The sequence below is a fragment of the Callospermophilus lateralis genome, chromosome X, assembly GCF_048772815.1.
Source record: "Callospermophilus lateralis isolate mCalLat2 chromosome X, mCalLat2.hap1, whole genome shotgun sequence".
NCBI classification, from domain to species: Eukaryota; Metazoa; Chordata; class Mammalia; order Rodentia; family Sciuridae; genus Callospermophilus; species Callospermophilus lateralis.
This window is the reverse complement of record NC_135325.1, coordinates 69,309,890-69,329,153: the sequence shown is the minus strand read 5'-3', so window position 1 is coordinate 69,329,153 and position 19,264 is coordinate 69,309,890. Positions and strand designations below refer to the sequence as shown.

The window sequence follows — 19,264 nt, the reverse complement described above, 5'->3', positions numbered from 1 at the left end:
ATGTCTTATTTCTATAAATTATGCTGAGAGTAACACCTCTGTACATGAATTCTATGCAGATGTAAAATTATTTCCTTAGGATAAATTCCAAAATAGTAGGTAAATTCTAGAAAGCGTAGATATTTTAGGGCTTTTAGTATGCATTGCCAAATTTCCCCCAAGAAAAGTATATTGGTTCCATCAATTATACTCCATATAGCAGTGTACCATAATCACGCCCTTGCCACTTCTGAATTTGTTTTCATCTTTTCCAATTTGATAAGTAAAAAGTGACATCTTATATATCAAATTGTTGTTCCCTTGAGCTGAGGTCATAAGATTGGTGAGGATGCAGTTGTGGAGACTTCAATTCTTATATTGCTTGACATTTTAAAAAATATGCATAGTTTTTGCAATTAAAGTTAATAATGGCTTTCCATTCCTATTATTTAATTACTAAGATTGAAATATTTTCATATGTCTATTGACTATTTGTACATATCTATTTGTGTTCATTTTACATTTCATATTTTGGTTTGCCTTTGGTGATTTGTAAGAGGTCTTAATATATAAGGGTATTGCTTAAATGTCCCTTTATCTGAGATGTCTTTCCTGATGTTCCTAGAACAACCTGCTTCCTGGCAGAACATGTATGGTTCATTCTTTCTTATGTTTCTCATATTACCATCCAACTTTCTATTTATTATTTGGCTCAGCCCATAAAAACACAAATTCAATGGGAGCAGGAACACTGTTGGATGCCCAGCACCTTGAATAGTGACTAGCATGTAATTAGCCCTATATAACTATTAGCAGAATCAATTACTGAATTAATTAACATATGTTCTTTATAAAAACAGAGTAGAATGGTAGTTATCAGGTAAAAATAGAAATATATTAATTAAATGGTATAAAGTTTCAGTTACACAAGATAAGTACTAGAAATCTCATATGCAGCATAATGACTAGAGTTAACAACACTGTATTATATTCTTAAATTTTACTGAGTGGATAGATCCTATGTGTTCTCACCATTTAAAAATGGCAGCTATATGAGATGACAAATATGTTAATTAGATTGACTGTAGTAATCATTTCACAATGTATACATATGTCAAAACATCAAGTCATACACCTGAAGTATATAAAATTTTCATTTGTCAAAAAAACTCAATAAAGCTGAAAAAATGAATGCATATCTGTGTATGTATATATAGTCTCTGACTGCCCTATAGATTTAAAATATTTTCTCAGCTTATGATTTATTTTTAATTTGGCTTATTATATTTTGGAACATACAGACATTTCTAAATTTTATATAATTAGAGCTACTGGTATTTTTCTTTGTGTTCATTTCCACTGCTTCTATGCTTCTGAAGTCCTTTTCAATTTCAAAATTATATGGATATTTATTTGCTTTCTGCTAATAATTTCACTGAGTTTTCATCTTTACCTCTTTAAATCATGTGGAATTTGTGTCATATAATGGAAAATAAAATATTTTTATATTTATTGAATAAAATTTGCCTTCCTCCATTGATTTAAAGAAAATATGTTTAAACTCACATTTTATCTCTTCAGTGACAATATACACTCTGAGGGGAGGTACTGCTTATGTTTTATATCTATATCTCTCAGAGGTGAGTACAAGGCTGGTCAGTAAAATATGGTCTACAAATATTTGGTGGATGGATGAATGGGTGGATATTCTCAAGCCAACATAATTTTTTTCAAAAAAAAGCCTAACTGCTAAAAAGTAAGTATATTCACTAAAGACTGAAAGCAAATCTTCAGAGTGTCAAGTTTAACCTACAGTAAATGAATATCCTGTAAGAGCAAGGCACTTTAACCCCTGTAAACTAAACTCATTGGTAACAAAAATACTTAATGAACACCTGACCTTGTATAAATGAATAGCACAGAGTGGCCCTGTCCTCAAGGAACTCTTAAAAAATTATTCTTTACAGGCTTATAGTAGAAGAGTGCTTCCCAAGGTTGAGGTTACTGACTTCCCCTTCCTCTGAAGTAGCAGCTGATTCCCCGGAAAAAAAAAATAGATTACTTTGTTGCAGACAGTGCTCAAATCCTGCTGAATGCAATCCACCAGCCTCCAACATGCATTGGGTTTAATAATTCTGGAATCAAATCCAGTTTAAAAGAAAATCTACCTCATTTTTGGCTCTCAAGTAAAATCCCAAGTGTCCCATATTGATTCTGTAAGGCTCATTTAGCCTCCTCCTATGGCCTGAAATTAAAAATAACAACAACAAAAATACATTTTTATTGAATTCTAGCTCTTTGCTTATAATCTATAGCAAACAGCAAAATGAACAAAGCCTTGCTGAACTGCCTCTCATGCCAACAAATCCCACAAAGAGAATGACAATCAGTGAAATATATTGTTAAGCATGAATTGTTAGCTAAAATATTTATCTCTGTTGCAAGGTATTAAAATGAGAAAACCTTCAAAGTGGAAGCTTCAAGCAATTGCATTAGAAGTTGCATAATTTAGTTAGATGGTTAGACTGACCTTAGAATGGAATAAAAAGTTGCTTATTTCCATAATGTTGGCCTCCAATGTTATAAAAGGTTAGATAATTTATCATGATACACAAAACAGTTCTCAAGAATAACTTAGAAAGGAGATCTCGGTGACTTCCAGCTCTGTGAATTCTTAGTGTGAGAATCAACATAATTTATACTTAAGTGAATTTGCACTCTCCTGAAAGGTCTAGTTTGCCAGACAAGATGAGTGTATCTTCCATTCAGCCCTAGAACATATAAGACCAACTGAAACAAGGTTAGCCTACTCATTGATGCATTTATGGCAGAAGTCACATTGAACAGGAAGACATATTTGAATGAAGAGGCTATTGAGTTTTGATGTATAAAACTCACAACTCAAATGACATGCAGAATATGTTGCCCTCATTTAAAAATTAAAGGACTCTGTCTATTGTATCACTTGCCATATCTGTCATTTGCCCTCAGTACCACCTATAGAGCAGCCATTATCATCACATGAACTCAAACCTTAATGCAACCAACTATATGAAGCCCTTCAAACCAATGCTACAAAAATTCAGAGAATTACACTCAGAAATGGAAAAAAAAATTGGAAATCCCCTGATCCAACTTCTTCACATATTGTTACAGGTTTGTTGCAGTTTGGCATTTGTTGGGATTTTTCAGAATTTTCAATGTCTTAGATTCTGATTTCCTTAGTAGTAACAGGTTTCAATAACTAAAGCTCATGTCTCATAAGGTTGTTAATTTTGCTTCATCTGTTTTGCTAACAACTTCCTCTACTTTCACCAGATATGCAGATTTGTGCATTTGTTACCTTTGTGGATATAGTGAATCAGGGTCACTCACATATTAAAGAGAACTGTCCTGATGGGGTGTGCTAGGCTCAAAGAGTGAGGAAAGCAAAATGTTGTTAGCATCACACATTTTTTATCTCATTCTTCCAAATATGACATCATGCATAGCTACAAACCTTTGCAGTCCCAGAAATCATTTTTCATAATCTCTTCTTGTGGATACCTGATAATCAGATGTGGAAAGACCAAATCCCCAGATTGTCATTTCAACAATTCCCAGTGCCATGGTATAGATAGTTTACCATCTTTATGTGGTTTCATTCTATCAGGTTACTAAACAATGTATAGTTAGTGCAAAGGCATTTTAGTTTTCTTCCCATTTCAGCATTTCCTGACAGCATTTTTTACAACAACAAAGTGCACCCCTTTTTCCATTTCTAAAGAATTTCCAGTAGAAGCAAAATTAGAAAGAGTGACCTAGAGGTCTAAGAACACCCATCCCATTAGCAAACTCACAAGCCATACAGAACATTGGTACTGCATCTATAACATTTGAAATTTGTTTCTAAGGAGATACAGCTCTCATAAATTGTTTTGCAATTAAAAATTGGGCAAAATCCCACAATGATAAAAACCATTATTTAATACTAATGTCATTGTGTTCTATCCCCAATAAGCCAGGCACCATTACCTGTTGCCAAATGCATTTGTTCACCCCTGCATTCCCAGAACCCTGCTTTTCTCATGCATGTCAAGTTTCAAATACAAATGTTAGATTACATATATTTTAGCTATAAAAAATACTTAAAAGCTAACCAATTCTAATTAATGCAGTCTTATATAGTCTCCCTACTCATGAATTACCTATGTATACAGGCAGCCCAAATCAGACTTCTCCAAACTAAGTAAATTAAAGAGGAAGAGGAAGGCTTGAACCAAAATTAAGCCCAAAAAGAGACAAAAAGAGAAACAAAGCCTCAGAAAATAATTTCCAAGGAATTGAAGGTATTCACTATAAGATATTCTTCAGCTGAGCTTTATGCACAGAAATGATTATCTGACTGTTTCTTACTCATAGATCTCAATTATGAATAGTCACAGAGAGATCTAACCTTGGGATGCATCAAATCAGGGTGTCTTGGCCTCACATTTGGAGGATATCACTAACTCTGATTAGGCTTATGAGCATTTCCTCTGGGAGGCATCCAGCAGAGGATTCAGAGAGTGGAGAAGGGGGCCCTGAGGACCTAAGATCATAGACACGTGTATAATCAGCACAGCTGGTAAAGGCTCCATCACAAAAAAGTCATATAAGTAAGGAAGAGAAGCAGATACACACACACACACACACACACAGACACCACTTCCCTAAAGAGGAATCTAACCTTTAGATTAAACTTTTCTTCCTGCTAGCTTACACAGGGAATTCATTTTATTCAAAAGAGCAAACTACACAATCTAAGAAGAGGTGCCCTTCATGCTCTGGAAATCAGATTTAGGAGATAACATAATCCAGAAAGCAAAGCCGCCAAGGCCAGTGCTGGTGGTAGTTAAGGAGAGCAGCTTGCCACAGAACAGTGGCCAGATGGGGCCCAGTGGGAGAAGCTGAAAACTGGCCACCCTGGCACTCAAAGACTTAATGGAGCATTAGAAGACTATGCACACAAAGGCAGTGCTTAAGCATCTGACAATTAAGAAGCCCTGGTGCTAGTCCATGAATGCTGAACTCAAGGAGAACACAGGTTTGACACTGAATTCTCACCTGCTTCAATCCCAAATGGTCTGCTCAGAACTCTCAAGGTACCTGCTCCTGACACCTGTCTGTTAATCTCTGTCTCACAGTTTTTTCATGAAAAGAATTTTCTCTGTTCCTAAAGGCTGAATTTAAAGAAAAATCTTAAGAGACTCCTTTCATTTTCCAAAGTAATTCCAGTGTTCCACCCAATCCAGGAGACCCTCATTGACTGGAGGAATTTTCATTACCTGGCACATCAAGTTGGAGCCACATCTCTTCAGGAACGAGCTCAAGAAGAGAAGGCAAAAAGCATTAAAAAAATTTTGTGGTGGGCTTCTATTCTTTCAGCAAAAGGCCTACAAAGAGTGGAGGAAGTACAACAGGATGGAAAGAGGATACACTGTAATATTTCATTTCATTTTTTAAAATCTGGAGCAAATATAAATTACCAAAATTTTAAAAATCTGGATGCCATGTATCTGTCTTTTCTGTATATTTTAGCTGTTACATAATTTCACTTTTTAAAATTAAATGAAAATCAACCATAAATTAACCAGTGAGAATTCAAAGGCCAGATACCAATCAAGGAAATAAGGAATTACCTCACCTTATGAGGGTTTTGTGAATCTTGTCAATGTAATGAAACTCACTTTAAGCAAACAAGATATATAAAAATTCAAAATTACAAAGAAAACCAGTTAGAAGTTGATTATGCACATTATACAAGGACACTTTCCTCTAGGAAAGAATCCACCACAGGGTTACTTTAAATATAGAATGCCACCACTGTGGTTAATATGAGGTCTAATTCACAAAACAGACATTCACTGACTGAATAGCTTTTCAGGAACCCAACTACCATCAAAGGTGTATCTATAGATCCTCCTGGAGAGCTCAGTCAAGTTTTCTCTTCTGTGACAGAAAACACTTAGAGGATGCACCTGAGGAACTACTTACTGTCAAGCAACACAGAGTGTATTTTGGTTGCAAATGTTGTGTCTTTGAGCAAGTCATTTGCCTTTTCTAACTCCATTTTTCATACAGTAGAAAAGAAACCTTGGTCCCTTCTGACAATTCTTCCAGGAATACTATGAAACTGCAATGGTCCTAGCTAATATTTTAAAATTAAATTCTGAATGATAGCAAATGAGATTTATGCATGGGAACCCAAGCTCCTGGAGCTGGCAGAGATGCCCTCCCTGCAGCTGCAGGGCTTTCATCATTCCCCTGGGGTGACACAGGGAGGTGCTAGCACGCCAGGTATACCCACTGCAAGGTGAGTGACCCCACTATGCTGTCCACACAAAACCACTCAAAACTACACAACAGCTAAAGAGGAAATGTAACTTGAAGAGCATTTCCCTCCACAAGCAACTGATCCTCTGGGACTTTCACTTCAAGCCTCTGAATTGTTTGAAGTAAATGAGGCTCGCATTAAAGGCCAGCCACTCACACAGGAAGAAATGAAGCCTCCTCTCAGAAGGGGAAAATGGCCGCTCCAGAGCCAGCCTCCCACCTCTCATACACAGGACTCTTGTACAAATGGCTTCATCCACCCATATCTGAGGCCAATCATATCCTTCCAATATGATCCAGCCAATCATAGCCTTCCCAAGCCCTGGAAGCTGAGACATATATGCAGAGGGGTCAACATCTGAAATTCTAAGCAAACACCTCAAATCCACTACAACACAATTAATGAAAAACTCCAGCTTTCTAGGAGGTGACTTTATTCTCTTTTTTTTCCAGTTCTCTAATTACTCACAGGCAACCCCTTGAGCCCCCAGTTTCAGCCTCTGGGCACAATACATGGAAGCTACAGGAAACTTTGGCAAGGTGAGGGAGGGAGAGGTCTCCAGCTTCTCCCACCTTGTAAGTATAACAGAGAAAAACCAGGTGGGGCTACTGGGGCCAAAAACAAGTGGTCCTCTGATAAGAAGAATTCCAGTGCCTCAGATCCCTCTCTGGAAAATGTCCTGCCTCCAGCACCCGAGGGAGAGAAATCTCAGGATCATTAGCAAGCACTCTGGCTGAGCTCAACTTTAGTGAAGGTGTATAGGGAGAGAGGTGATCTCTAAGGTAACCAGTTAATTGCCAATAAGTAATGATAATAATAAATTAGCAAATACTAATGTAAACTAACTCAGTTCTGCAGCAGTTGCATAGAGACGACAGAGGAACAGTTTATTCTGGAACACATCTTGCAAGCTGATCCCCGCTGGGAAAGGCACTGCCTCAGCTAGATGTGTAACAGGGCAAATAAACGTACAATGTAGGCAATGGGTTTCCTTAGAATGTCTAATAGTAGAATTGGAGCCCTTGATTTTTGAAGAAAAATGGAGTGAGTATGCTTGGACAGATGAGGGCTCCATTGTTTTCTATTGTTTCCTTCTGCTGCCTGAGGGTTATTTTGATCTCTAGACTCACATGATTCCAACACCCCATCATAATAAGGAAACTAAAATTTATAAAAGCAAGCTCACTGGAGAATTTGTTTTCGTTGGTAGTGATATGTTGTGTCATTCCATGCTATCCAAACCAGCTTCATCATACCTACTAAATTTCTAGTGCTCTCTCAATCTGCCATGTGATAGATTTGTGGCTGTCCTTAGCCCAGAGTTTCACTCTAATCACTGCAAATCCCTAAATTTTAAATTGTGTTTAAGGACAAAATCATGCTGAGATATTTATTTCTTTTTCATTTTTCTTCATAGTCTAACTGATGTTTTATTGTCATTATTTGCCCTAAGATGACCATGCATTCATTCAGCCTTTTCGTGGTAGTCTTTTTCGAGGATAACTGGAAATATTCAATTCAGCCTGCCACACATGCCCTTGTTCTATAATCTTTTCCACTGCTACTACATAACTATTCATGAAATTGTTGCATGACTGACCACAGCAGAGCACACACAGAACCTTTAGGACAAATCATATCAAAGATGCTACAGATTTCAGGCAAAAGGTAGGAAATATAAGGAAAACATTCAAAAGGCTGGGGATGTAGTCCAGTGGTACAGCACTTGCCTTTCATGTCAGGAGGTCCTAGGTTTAATCCCCAGGATGGGGTGGGGGATAGAAACTCAAGATGAGATTAAAATTGAAGCCAAAATCTAAATCCCTATGTACCTATGACTGGAATTTTAGAAGGTCTTGGCTACTATAGTCACTCCTTTAGAACTGTCAGATTAAAAACATTCAGCATCAAAAAACTAAAACTTAAAATACACCACACAAAAGAGAATGAGTATTTTTTTAACATTTCACCCCTCCTGAAGTCAGGAAAAGACCCCACTCAAGTCTCCATTCCCAGTAGAATACTATAGGACATACTAAGTAGCACTCAAAACAAAACATAATTTTAGAAAAATCTTACGAAAGTGACCAACCTACTATCTTTCTTCATATTCACCTTCTTTTTCAAACTTCTTTCCTCTTTCTTCCCTTTTTCTCCCTGTATACACACACAGAGCATACTTTCATTCACACACACACACACACACACACACACACACAAAATCTGAACTAAATAAAGCAAAACACTAAGAATTCAAATTTCACCCTCCAATTCAAGATATTTTAAAAATACTGGCATCGCTAATTCTGCAAAAGTCTTGTATAAACAACAAAGGCATCCTCCACTTTGCCTTCTCAAATTTGTGCACAAACCCACAAAATCCACATAGTTGACTTTCCAACCAATACCAGAGGACAGGTAAACAATGATATCAAATTCTATGCAGGATTATCTCTGCAATATGAGAAGTTAAATTCAAATTCTCTATAATTGTGCTCCATTCCCTTTACTTTACCTACCTAACTGCTTCTAAATTCATGTTCCCCATAGTATCTAGAGTGAACATTGTTCAGATGCAGCTAGGTCTATATGCTGATGCAGAAACTACCCTCAGTACTGGGGGTGTGACTCAGTGTTAGAGTGCTTACCTAACACATGCCTAAGGTTCCCAGCACTACCACCAAAAAAAGAAAGTCACCCACAATTCACCAAACTTGGAGAGTCCAACAGTAAATTTACATATAAATAATGGCAGGAGAAGGAAGTACCAAAGAATCTACAAAGTAACAGGTGATTAGAAACTATCTTGTATTTTAAGATAGTTTGACCAGGCCCAGTGGCTTACACCTGTAATTCCAGTGACTCTGGAGGCTGAGGCAGAAAGATCACATGTTCCAGGACAGGCTCAGCAATTTAGTGGGGCCCTGTCTCAAAATAAAAACTAAAGAGGGCTGGGGATGTAATTCAGTGTTAGAGCAGCCCTGGATTCAATCCCTAGTACCTGAAGTAAGAAAATAGAAAAGAAAAAGAAAAAAGAAACTATCTTATGTTGCTTGCAAGTGAAATCATATGGGTTATCTTAGCTCCCCAACTAGACTGTGAACTCTCTGAGGGCAGAAGTTACGTCTTATATTTATTTGGAATCCCTATGGTATACGCTACACAGCTGAGCATAGTGGATGCACTCCAAATGTTTACTGATTTGATTTAATGTCCCTGTGATGAATTTCAAAGCACAATAGAGTAAAGCAGCATAGGAAGCAAGCACAGTAGTTCTGACTCTGCTGGTGTATAATACCCTGCTGAGTAAGTGCTCTAAGGGACTCTACAGTAATGAAGAATATGGGTTTGTCACAAAAGGGAGCCCAGTGTCCAAATCTAAAGACAAAGAATGTTACATGCTCAGGAAAGAGATATTATCCTGAATTGAAATTATCTGTATATTGTGTGTTTCCCTACAAAATCCCTGGGGTCAAAGATCAAGTGTATTATTTTGTTTCTCTAGGAAATAGTAAGTAAGGTGTCTGACATGTTCTAAATGTGCAATAAATGCTAATGGGTTGAACTAATGAACAAATGAAAGAATTGTTTAATGAAATCACATGAAGGACAAAAGAAGTGATATAATATGATTTAGTAGAAAATTTTCCATAGAATCTTATACTGATCATAGAACTTATTATTCAATTCCCTAATTGTTTAATAAATGTTGTTTTCTTGGATGGATTCCTTAAGTAATGAGGAAAATATAAAGAAAGTTAGGAAATGTAGCAGGATATTATTATCCTAGGAATCCCACTGAACCCTATAATAGTACTTATCATTCCATATTGCAAATCACCTATTTACTTGTCTCCCCATTAGAATGTGCATTCATTGTCTTTTTTATCTGTGCAACGCCAGAGCCTAGAGCAGTAACTTACAAAGAGTAGACACTCAACAAATACCAGTTGAATACATGAGTCAACCAATGCCTGCTCTTCTATAGATTTCACTGGATTTAAGTATTTTATCCAGTTCACAACCAAGGGCTTCTAGTATGGAAGAAAAGGAGAAGTGTCATTTTCCCCATGCAGGGCTTTGTGACAGATACAGATCAAATGGCTTGACTGTGCTTGACTGAGTAGGCTTCTGCCTTTTCTGAGTGGGTTTTCAATTGAACTTTCTATGAATGCATATTGGAAATACACACTTAACTTCACAGTGTCTAATACATGCTATCATGGGCCTGCCTACCCCTCCACACCAGCTCTGTGTGATTTTGTTAAACAAATAGAACATCTGGCTTTGTGAGTCAGGAACGTCATCAGAACTGAGACCTTAGGTTTTCTAAATATTTGAAGCAATACATTCTTCACTCTGCCCATAGGAGAATCTCAAAACACTAAGTTCTTAATAAAACCATGTTATAGTTATAGAGCTTCTGACTCTTGATTGTATTTCATAGACACTTGGCCTTGCATTTTTCTGGTGCCCTGAATTGATTGCATGAATGATCACCAGGTCATCAGGATTCAATACTTTTGTCCATCTCCCTAAGCAAGAACACTATCAGCAACCAAATACACAACCTTGGCATATTTCACCTCCATTGTTGAATGATCAGTGTGAAGAGTCTGGCCACACCACTTTGTAGGTATCATCTATATAGAACCAGCTTAAATTCCTCTTTGGTTATAAGTGCTCAGGAAGACACACTTAAGTATACACACCCTTGTCAACAGTGATTCCCAATTGCCTAGTAAAGAAATATACCATTTTAGGGGCACCTATGAATCAGACCCTTATACTACACAATGTCATATTATCCCTTGCATGGCAAAGGTACCCATTTTGTAGATGAGGAAATAGAGACTCAGACTACATAACAAACAGTGACATTTGGATTCAAAATTGTGATCTATCTGGTTCCACTACACAGAACTGCCTCTTTCCCTCTCCACTGCTGAACTATTGGTGGTCTACAAATGATCCTCCAAGTAGTCTATGGTCTAGGCCCTAGTAGTATTCAGGGATATTAATAATTACAACTGAGTCTATCTAGCACAATATTATACTTTCAATAAATTTTTATTTATGGAGCTATGAATTTATAACCTTGGTGCTTTTGTTGCCAGCAAACTACCTTCATTTGTTCATTAAAAATATAGCTTTTGAGAGCTATTAGTTCTGGTGGGAACTATTTTTCAGAGGAAGCCATCAATGTAAGTGATCCTAAGATCCCTTTGTCCTACAAAATTGATATAAACACTATGCAACCATTTTATGTAAACATGATGGCCTGGGTATATCAGGTGGAAATATTTCTGAAACAGGAAGGTATCACTGAAACAGTACTTTCCTAGAAGTTTAGCACCCTGTGATATGCCCTCCCTCTCTTGATGACCTGCTTTGTGAGTCTGAACAAATCTCTTAGCATCTCTGCACCTTTGTTTCATCATCTACTGAAGGACCATCTATCAAGATATCCAATCTCAAGTATCAAAGGAGACAACAATTGTAAAGGTGCTTTGAAAAATGTTGACGTATTCTCCAAGTGTACAATATTTCTTTCATTAGTGGCCTAAATGGGGGCACATGCCTCCCACTGCATCAAATTTCCAAACAAAGAGGAAATTAGGCAATTCATAGAAAAATGAAAACAACATAAAAACTACCTTCCACCTAGCCACCCACCACCATCATCTGAATATCCCCCTACTATTCTGAACTATTTCAATAGCCAACAAGCATCTGACCACATTGTGTTTTTAAAAATCCTTCCATTCGGAAACATTCATTCACAGTAAAGGGAAACAGAATTAACTCAAATGCATAGCTAATTCCTAAAATGTTCATATTAGTGACAACTTCAACCTCCTCAGCTGTCAAATGTTATTACCAGAACTGCTGAGAAATGGCAAAGTGGCTTTCATTTTTTACTTGCCTCCCATGAACCAGCTCATCCATATTCTTGGCAAGATGCTAGAGCACAGTGGTATGAGGGGGATAAAAAGAAAATGGGGGCTTTAGGAGACTGAACAACTCTCACAGGAGAACATTGACCCCACTGGAGTGTTAGAGGGTTTCATTCATTTTAAACATTACTTAGTGACTCTTTCTAAGCTATTTCAACTGACATATTGTTACCACTGGCTCTCAAGCATGTGATATTTGCAACAGGTGGAGCAAACTTGTATTATGCCAGGACACCGTACTGGACTTTCAAAGGTTTAGACCCTTTGGGTTCCTCCTCGCAACACCGGCCCACAAAATCCATATATGTTGGGTTAACTTTTGCCCCAAGAAACACTGATAGCAAACCTAAGTAAGGAAGTGGGCTTAGGCAGAGAAGTTCTCCCTGCTGCTGCAGGGGATTGTACCAGCATAACAGTCTATGGTGTACTGAACAGCTCAAAAAGAGATCTGTGAAGACCTCACAGAGCTACTCATCTACACTCACCTCAGGCAGAGGCACACCATTGATGATCAGATCTGGCTGCTGGGGGCCCTGGCTGTTGAAAGAGTGATGGTAGATGTGGTTGGCGCTGGTATTGCGAGTATTCTGGTTCTCTACATTTAGGAAAGTGCTCTCAGAGCGGCGGCAGCCCAGGGGCAGCGTCTGCTGGTGGTAGTCGAAATAGTTGAGGGAGGAGGTCAGGGAGGAGCAACTGACAACGTTCATCTTGTCTGTCTCCTCCACATCCCGGGGTACCAGGCGGATGTCATTCTTACTGATTTTTTTCTTCTTGCTTGATTTCTTTTGATGCCCATAGGAGTACTCAGCGATTCTATGTGACAGAAAAGGCAGCATGAATTGATAACACCCTCCCAAACCACGCACTTATTAATAAACATTAAGCATCCCAGAGGGTTGCACCCCATCTCTGCTCCAGCTCCTTATTCTGGCGCATTACATCATCTGGTTTCTCCCTGTGCTTTTTGCATGCGAAAACAAGCTGAGGGCCATGAAGTTTTCATATTGAGCATAGTAACCTCCCCCTACCCCCACCCAAAAAAGTTCCTATAATCTGGATCTGGAATTTTTCATTTGAGTGGCCAGTGAGCAGGGGTGGGAGGATGGGGAAAGTTGAGCCTGTGGGAGAGAAAGCATTAAAATGCTTAAATCTGGAGCTTCCCTGGAACCCAAAACAACTTCGGGGTAAAGTGAGAAGCAAACCCCAATTTAACAGAAAGAGGAGATGGAGGGAAATAAAAAATAAACTGCTTGCCAGTTCTTCCAGGCATTTACCATGTAGCAAACTCCCTTAATCAGCTTCCTCTATGATTGACCTGATCAATTTTGGACTGGAGTAGAAGATGAGATCCTGTCCTTTGAAGTCTCCTCAACTCCTGTCCTCCACACCCTCCACCCTGCCCTAGCCCAGCTCCCTTCTACTCTCCACCCAGCCCCCTCCTCTTCCACAGAAATCTGATAGCCAAACCCATTTGAATGAGGGGAAATGCCTTTTTACCTCTTTCCCCTTAGGCTCACTTTCTCCTCTGCCTTTTTGTCTTGCTCCTCGCTAATGGGAGAAACCGAGATGCAATGCAGACACTTGCTGTTTTGTCCTTTTATAAAACAGCCGAGGAGACAAGTGATGGTTAAACAATTACTGCAAAGGAATTTAAAGGTTAGTGCATTCAGCATCCTTCTCCATTCAGGTGTACCTACAAGCAGCTGTGCTGCAACTGGAACATAAAGAGCTCAATTTAATTAACACTGACACAGACCCAGCAACGTGCACCAAAGACACCAAGCATTAAGAGACTTGTCAAAAGAAATACATTAAAATGTAGGCAGATTCTCAATGTCACTTATTACTTAGCACATAATGATTTCAGCTTATTGTTTGGAAATTCAATTTCTAGGCAATAATCAGCAAAACAATAGGGTTAATAAATAATACAGGTTGATCTTTACAAGGGAAAGACTGCCTGTATTCTCGGTCGACAAAGCTAATTTTCTGAATACAAAAAGGGAGCCCAATTCAAGCAGCAATTGCAGATCATCTTGCAAGTCTCATAAATAAATGCATTTCAGGAAGAGGCTCTGCAGAAGCTGAGAACAAGAAACCTTTGCCTAATCACATGGAAAGAAACGCTCCTGAACTTTAGGTTTCTAAAAAGTCTGAGCAGATGGAGAGACTGCATATCTACAGAGGCAAATAATTGCTCTGTCGCTGGGATCTACCTAGAGCTAAGCAGTTGAGTTCCCCTCACCCTTTCACTCTATGCCCAGGCAGACTTGCAATGATGGCAAGCTGATGCTACTGGGGATTGGGAGCGGATTAAATCCCCCCAAACCCCTGGAATACGGTTGATTTTCTTTTCTAATCTGTTTACAGAATCAATGGGAAGTTCTAATCATTTTGTTTACCCATGATGAGTAAGTTTGGCAATGCCCCATCCACTTATTCAGCTGAGGCATTCATTGCATAGCCCTTTCTGTATTGACCAATTATTTAATTAAACTGTACTTCATTAATCCCAAACCATCACAGGGAAGAGAGTGCTTTACAAAATACACATTTGGGTGAAGTTGGGAAGCACTGAGATTTGCACTTTTTTTTCCCAAATTCAAATGCTGTCCTCCCTGTTTTAATGATCTCCCTGGCAAGCACTCAGAAAGAGCTCTCACTTCTAGTCATATATCACCAAGAGGTGGCAAAGCCTTCAATATCTTTATTTCAAGCTGATTTCTTTTTCATCAAGGAAAGGGTCTTATGCATTTACTTTATGCTGAGAAAATGGCTTAAAAAGAGTTCCCTCTATCATTATCTCCATATAAATAAAATTTTATTGACCCTGTATTTTTCTCCTATAAAAATCGCCACTGGCAGTCACAGGTTTCAAAGGTAAGAGCAATATTAATTTCCATTTCTCCCATCTGAAATGACTCGGTGCTGAAGGAAAGAAAAGTCATGGCCATTTCACTAGTAACAGGATTAAAGCATTTATGAGGCATTGCAGCTGCTCTTTTATGGCACCTGATTGATATTCATGTGTGGTTAGCATTTGTCTACTAACTTGTGTAATGCAGAGAATAGTAAAAGGGAAACAATAATTGCATGGCTGTTACATATTCAGGGAGCTCTGATTCACAGAAGTGTGCATTTCAGATGGTGTCAACTACAAATCTGACCTACAGGAACATATTTTGACTGATTAACATGCAAGCACAGATGGCACAAAAGACAAACTGGATGTGTAGGTGTGTTGAAAGCACACACACACCTTGGTTGGAAATAGCAGCATCATTCATTTTCAGCAAAGTAAAGAAACAACTTTTTTTTCAACTGTTTCGATGAGACACTGCTGGAAAAATTATATATTAAGTTGGGTTCTAGAAATTCTTGGATTTATTTATACTATCCAATTGTTAAGAAGAACTTCAGAAAGACCCTCTAATGTGCTAATACGGATTGTTTTTTAAATGCTATATGTCATTCTAGTTTCCACATTTCTCTTCCTTTTCCTTCACCCTTCTCCTCATTTCTCTTCTCCCCCACCCCAATATACACATCCTGCACACACTTCAAGAGAAATTGTAACACAATAGCCCATAGTGACATCCACTGGTAGCAACCAGATCTTAATGCCACAGCACAGTTCCACATAAGAGGAAATCACCATAAACTCCAAGATTGCTATTTTTATTGAAACATCTGGATGCAAAGTCTTGTCCCTCATTGGGAAGTTAGGTCTTTATACACCAACCAAACAGATATTTGAAAACATACAGATTCCTGACAGAATTTCACTTTATATAGTCAGATGTTTAGGGATTAGATCAAACCAAACCAAGAAGAGACATAAAAACACTAATCACCTGTTCTTTGTCCCTTACTCTGTTTCCCAACTTAAACTCCTACTCCCAAACACTCTTCAGAGTTTATCACTGCAGCAAAATAGGGCAGCTGCCAGCATTCCCTCTCCTTTTAGTACCTGTCTCCAAATCACTGTGCCCTCGAAATCAAGTAATGGTTTTGTAGAAAATGTGAGTCTCATCTCTTCTTTTCTCTTCTTTCTTCCTTTCTCTTTCTCCCTCCCCTCTCTCCTCCCCCGCCCCTAGTCCCCATAACTTCATGGAGACAGCTGTGCAAATTTTAAAATGATAATTGCTTTTCTGCTCATCATCATTATGTGACAGAATCCATTCAAACAGTAAATGATTGTCTTCCAGCAAATTGTCAGATCAAAAGAATTGATCAACTTGGACTCTCACAAACTTTTCCCCCCTCCACAAAGAAGCTGTGTGAGTATGCTGCATGCAATTAAGTGGGAAACAAAAGCACTGGGGTTTTCACACAGAGACACAGATACTCACACCTTACTCATCCCAGACAAAGAAGAAAAGAAAGAAAAGTTGGCTCTACCTGCAGTTGTAGGTTCGGATCTCTTTGTTGTCGCGCTTGCACTTGATTGCCACGAAGATCATAGTGACAAAGAGGATGCCAGCAATAGAGCCCAGGGCGATAATGAAAATCAAGGATAGGTTCACTGAGCCCATTGACTCTTGGGCATCAAGAGCTGGGGAAAGGTAGATTAGGACCAGCGCAGAGGCTGAGAGAGACGTCTTGCCGTGGTCATGGGCCACCACAATAAGCTCATAGGAAGCTTTAGAGCTCTCGCTGAAGGTGCGGGTGGTTCTGACTTCGCCATTAACCTGGTCTATTTCAAAGAAGCCGCGGTCACCCTCAGTCATGTCATAGGTAACTCGACCATTTTCGCCCTCGTCATAGTCGTCTGCCTTGACAACAGTCACCAGGTAGCCTATGCCTGAGTTTCGGGGGATGTAGACCTCAGCAGTGCCATTGATTAGTGGCGGGGCTGTGATAACTGGGGTATTGTCATTGACGTCTAGGATGATGACCCGCACCGTGGCGTTGCTTTGCAGTGAGGGCAGGCCACCATCCTTGGCCAGCACCTTGAATTCAAATGCCTTGGTCTGCTCATGGTTGAAGGATCGCAGAGCATAGATATCACCCGAATTGGGATTGATGGAGACATAGGTGAATACAGGCATGTCCCGCACCTGCGACGGCACTATCTGGTAGGAGACACTGCCATTGAGACCCAGATCAGGATCGCGGGCAGACACAGAAAGAAGATAAGCGCCGGGAGTGTTATTCTCCTGCACGATGACCTGGTAGTAGGGCTTAGAGAAGTGCGGGTGGTTGTCGTTCTCATCAGTTATGCGCACTGTAAAGGACTTGGCACTTTGCAGCATAGGTACGCCGCCGTCGCGCGCCTGAATGGTAAGATTGTACTGATCGTGCTGCTCACGATCCAGCCGACCGTCCACCAGGATAGTGGAGAAGCTCTCATACTCCTGCAGGCGAAACGGCACGTTGCCCAGCAAACGGCACTGCACTCGTCCATTGAGGCCTGAGTCGCGATCGGACACCCGAACTAGGGCAATCACGTAGCCTGGGGGGGCGCTCTCGCTCACCTCCACAAGCTCACTGTTGACCGATAGCAAGTTGATTACCGGTGGGTTGTCATTGGTGTCCAGCACGCTGACGGTGACCTTGCAGTGTGCTGGGATAGAGTTGGGCCCCAGGTCCTTGGCCTGAACGTCCAGTTCGTACACGTGGCCCTCTTCATAGTCTAGGGCACCGGTGACAGTGACCAAACCACTGTGTGGATCGATTTGGAAGAGCTCGCGTGTTCGGTCGTTGACATAGCCATAGAAAGAGTAGACAACCTGGCCGTTGGTGCCCTCGTCTGGGTCACTAGCATTAAGGCGAATGACGGGTGTGTTGGGAGGTGAGTTCTCAGGCACGCTCACCGCGTAGGTGGACTCGCCAAACACCGGGTTGTTGTCATTGGAGTCAGTCACCTTGATGCTGAGGCCCACGGTGCCCAAGTGCGGCGGGTCTCCGCCGTCGAGTGCAGTGATTCGAAAACTGTAGTGCGACTGAGTCTCGCGGTCTAGACTTTTCTCCACCACGAGTTCAGCAAAGCGTGAACCGTCGCCACGCGTCTTGATCTCCAGGCCGAACAGTTCGTTGGGCGTGAGCTCATAAGTCTGCACCCCAAAGCTGCCAGAGTCGGGATCATAGGCGCTGTCCAGCGGGATACGTGTGCCAGGGCTGGCGGCCTCTGATATCTCTAGCTCAATCTGTGCCGCTGGGAAACTGGGCGCATTGTCGTTCAGGTCCTTGATCTCCACCTTAATCACGCAGATTTCCATTGAGCTGGACATAACCTCGAGAGAGATGATGCACTTCGGGCTCTGACGGCACAGCAGGTCGCGGTCAATCTTCTGCTTGGTGACCAGCAGGCCAGAGCTAGGGTTGATGTCCACCAGGTGCGGAGCGGAATTGGACACCACACGGAAAGCGGAGGCCTGCCGGGGGTCCAGCGCGAAGCCCGCCTCTCGCGCGTCCTTGGCCACGTTAGCGATTACCGTCCCGGCACGCTGCTCTTCTTCCACTGAGTACTTGAGGTTAATGAGGGCGGCCGCCTGCGTCCACAGTACGGCCAGCAGCAGCAGCACCGGCAGCAGGAGTGACTCCATGGCTGCGCGGGGCTCTGCTTGGCCTCGCCTCTCCACACCCCTCCGAGGCCGACGCCGCCGGCGCTCCAGCTTCCCGCCGGCTCGGGCCGCCTGTTGCGCGCGCCCCGTGGCCCCGGAGGCCGCGGGAGGAGTCCCGCCCAGGGCGGCCCGGCGGCGCGGGGCGTATACCCGCGCCGGCTCCAATGCTGAGGTTGCGGTGGACTCGGCGGGGGCTCGCTGGGGGCCCGGGGGCTCCAAGGGGCCGAGGGAGCACCGCGCGGCCCCGAGCCCCCTCCCTCCAGCCCGGCTATTCAGTTTTCCCCCTTCAAAGTTAGCCGAACGCGACTGGCCGCAGCGGCGCAGGGCTGCGGGTCTGGTGGCGTTTGCGAAGCCGAGACCACCCGCGGCTGAGTCCGGACAGTACTTGGAGCAAAGATTCAGAGGGC

General features: G+C 41.1%; 1 protein-coding gene across 2 annotated transcripts in view; it reads right to left on the bottom strand.

The window, feature by feature from the left end:
• The window catches only part of Pcdh19 (protocadherin 19), a 99,809-nt gene extending 80,957 nt beyond the window's left edge, over positions 1–18,852 (bottom strand). For both annotated transcript variants that reach the window (XM_077106821.1, XM_077106822.1), the window contains exons 1-2: positions 16,693–18,852; positions 12,777–13,104 (exon numbers count right to left, since the gene is read on the bottom strand). In XM_077106821.1, the coding sequence (XP_076962936.1) occupies positions 12,777–13,104; positions 16,693–18,839 (2,475 nt within the window). In that variant the 5' untranslated portion in view covers positions 18,840–18,852. The remainder of the gene's footprint in view (positions 1–12,776; positions 13,105–16,692) is intronic.
• Between the last annotated feature and the right edge of the window lie 412 nt (positions 18,853–19,264).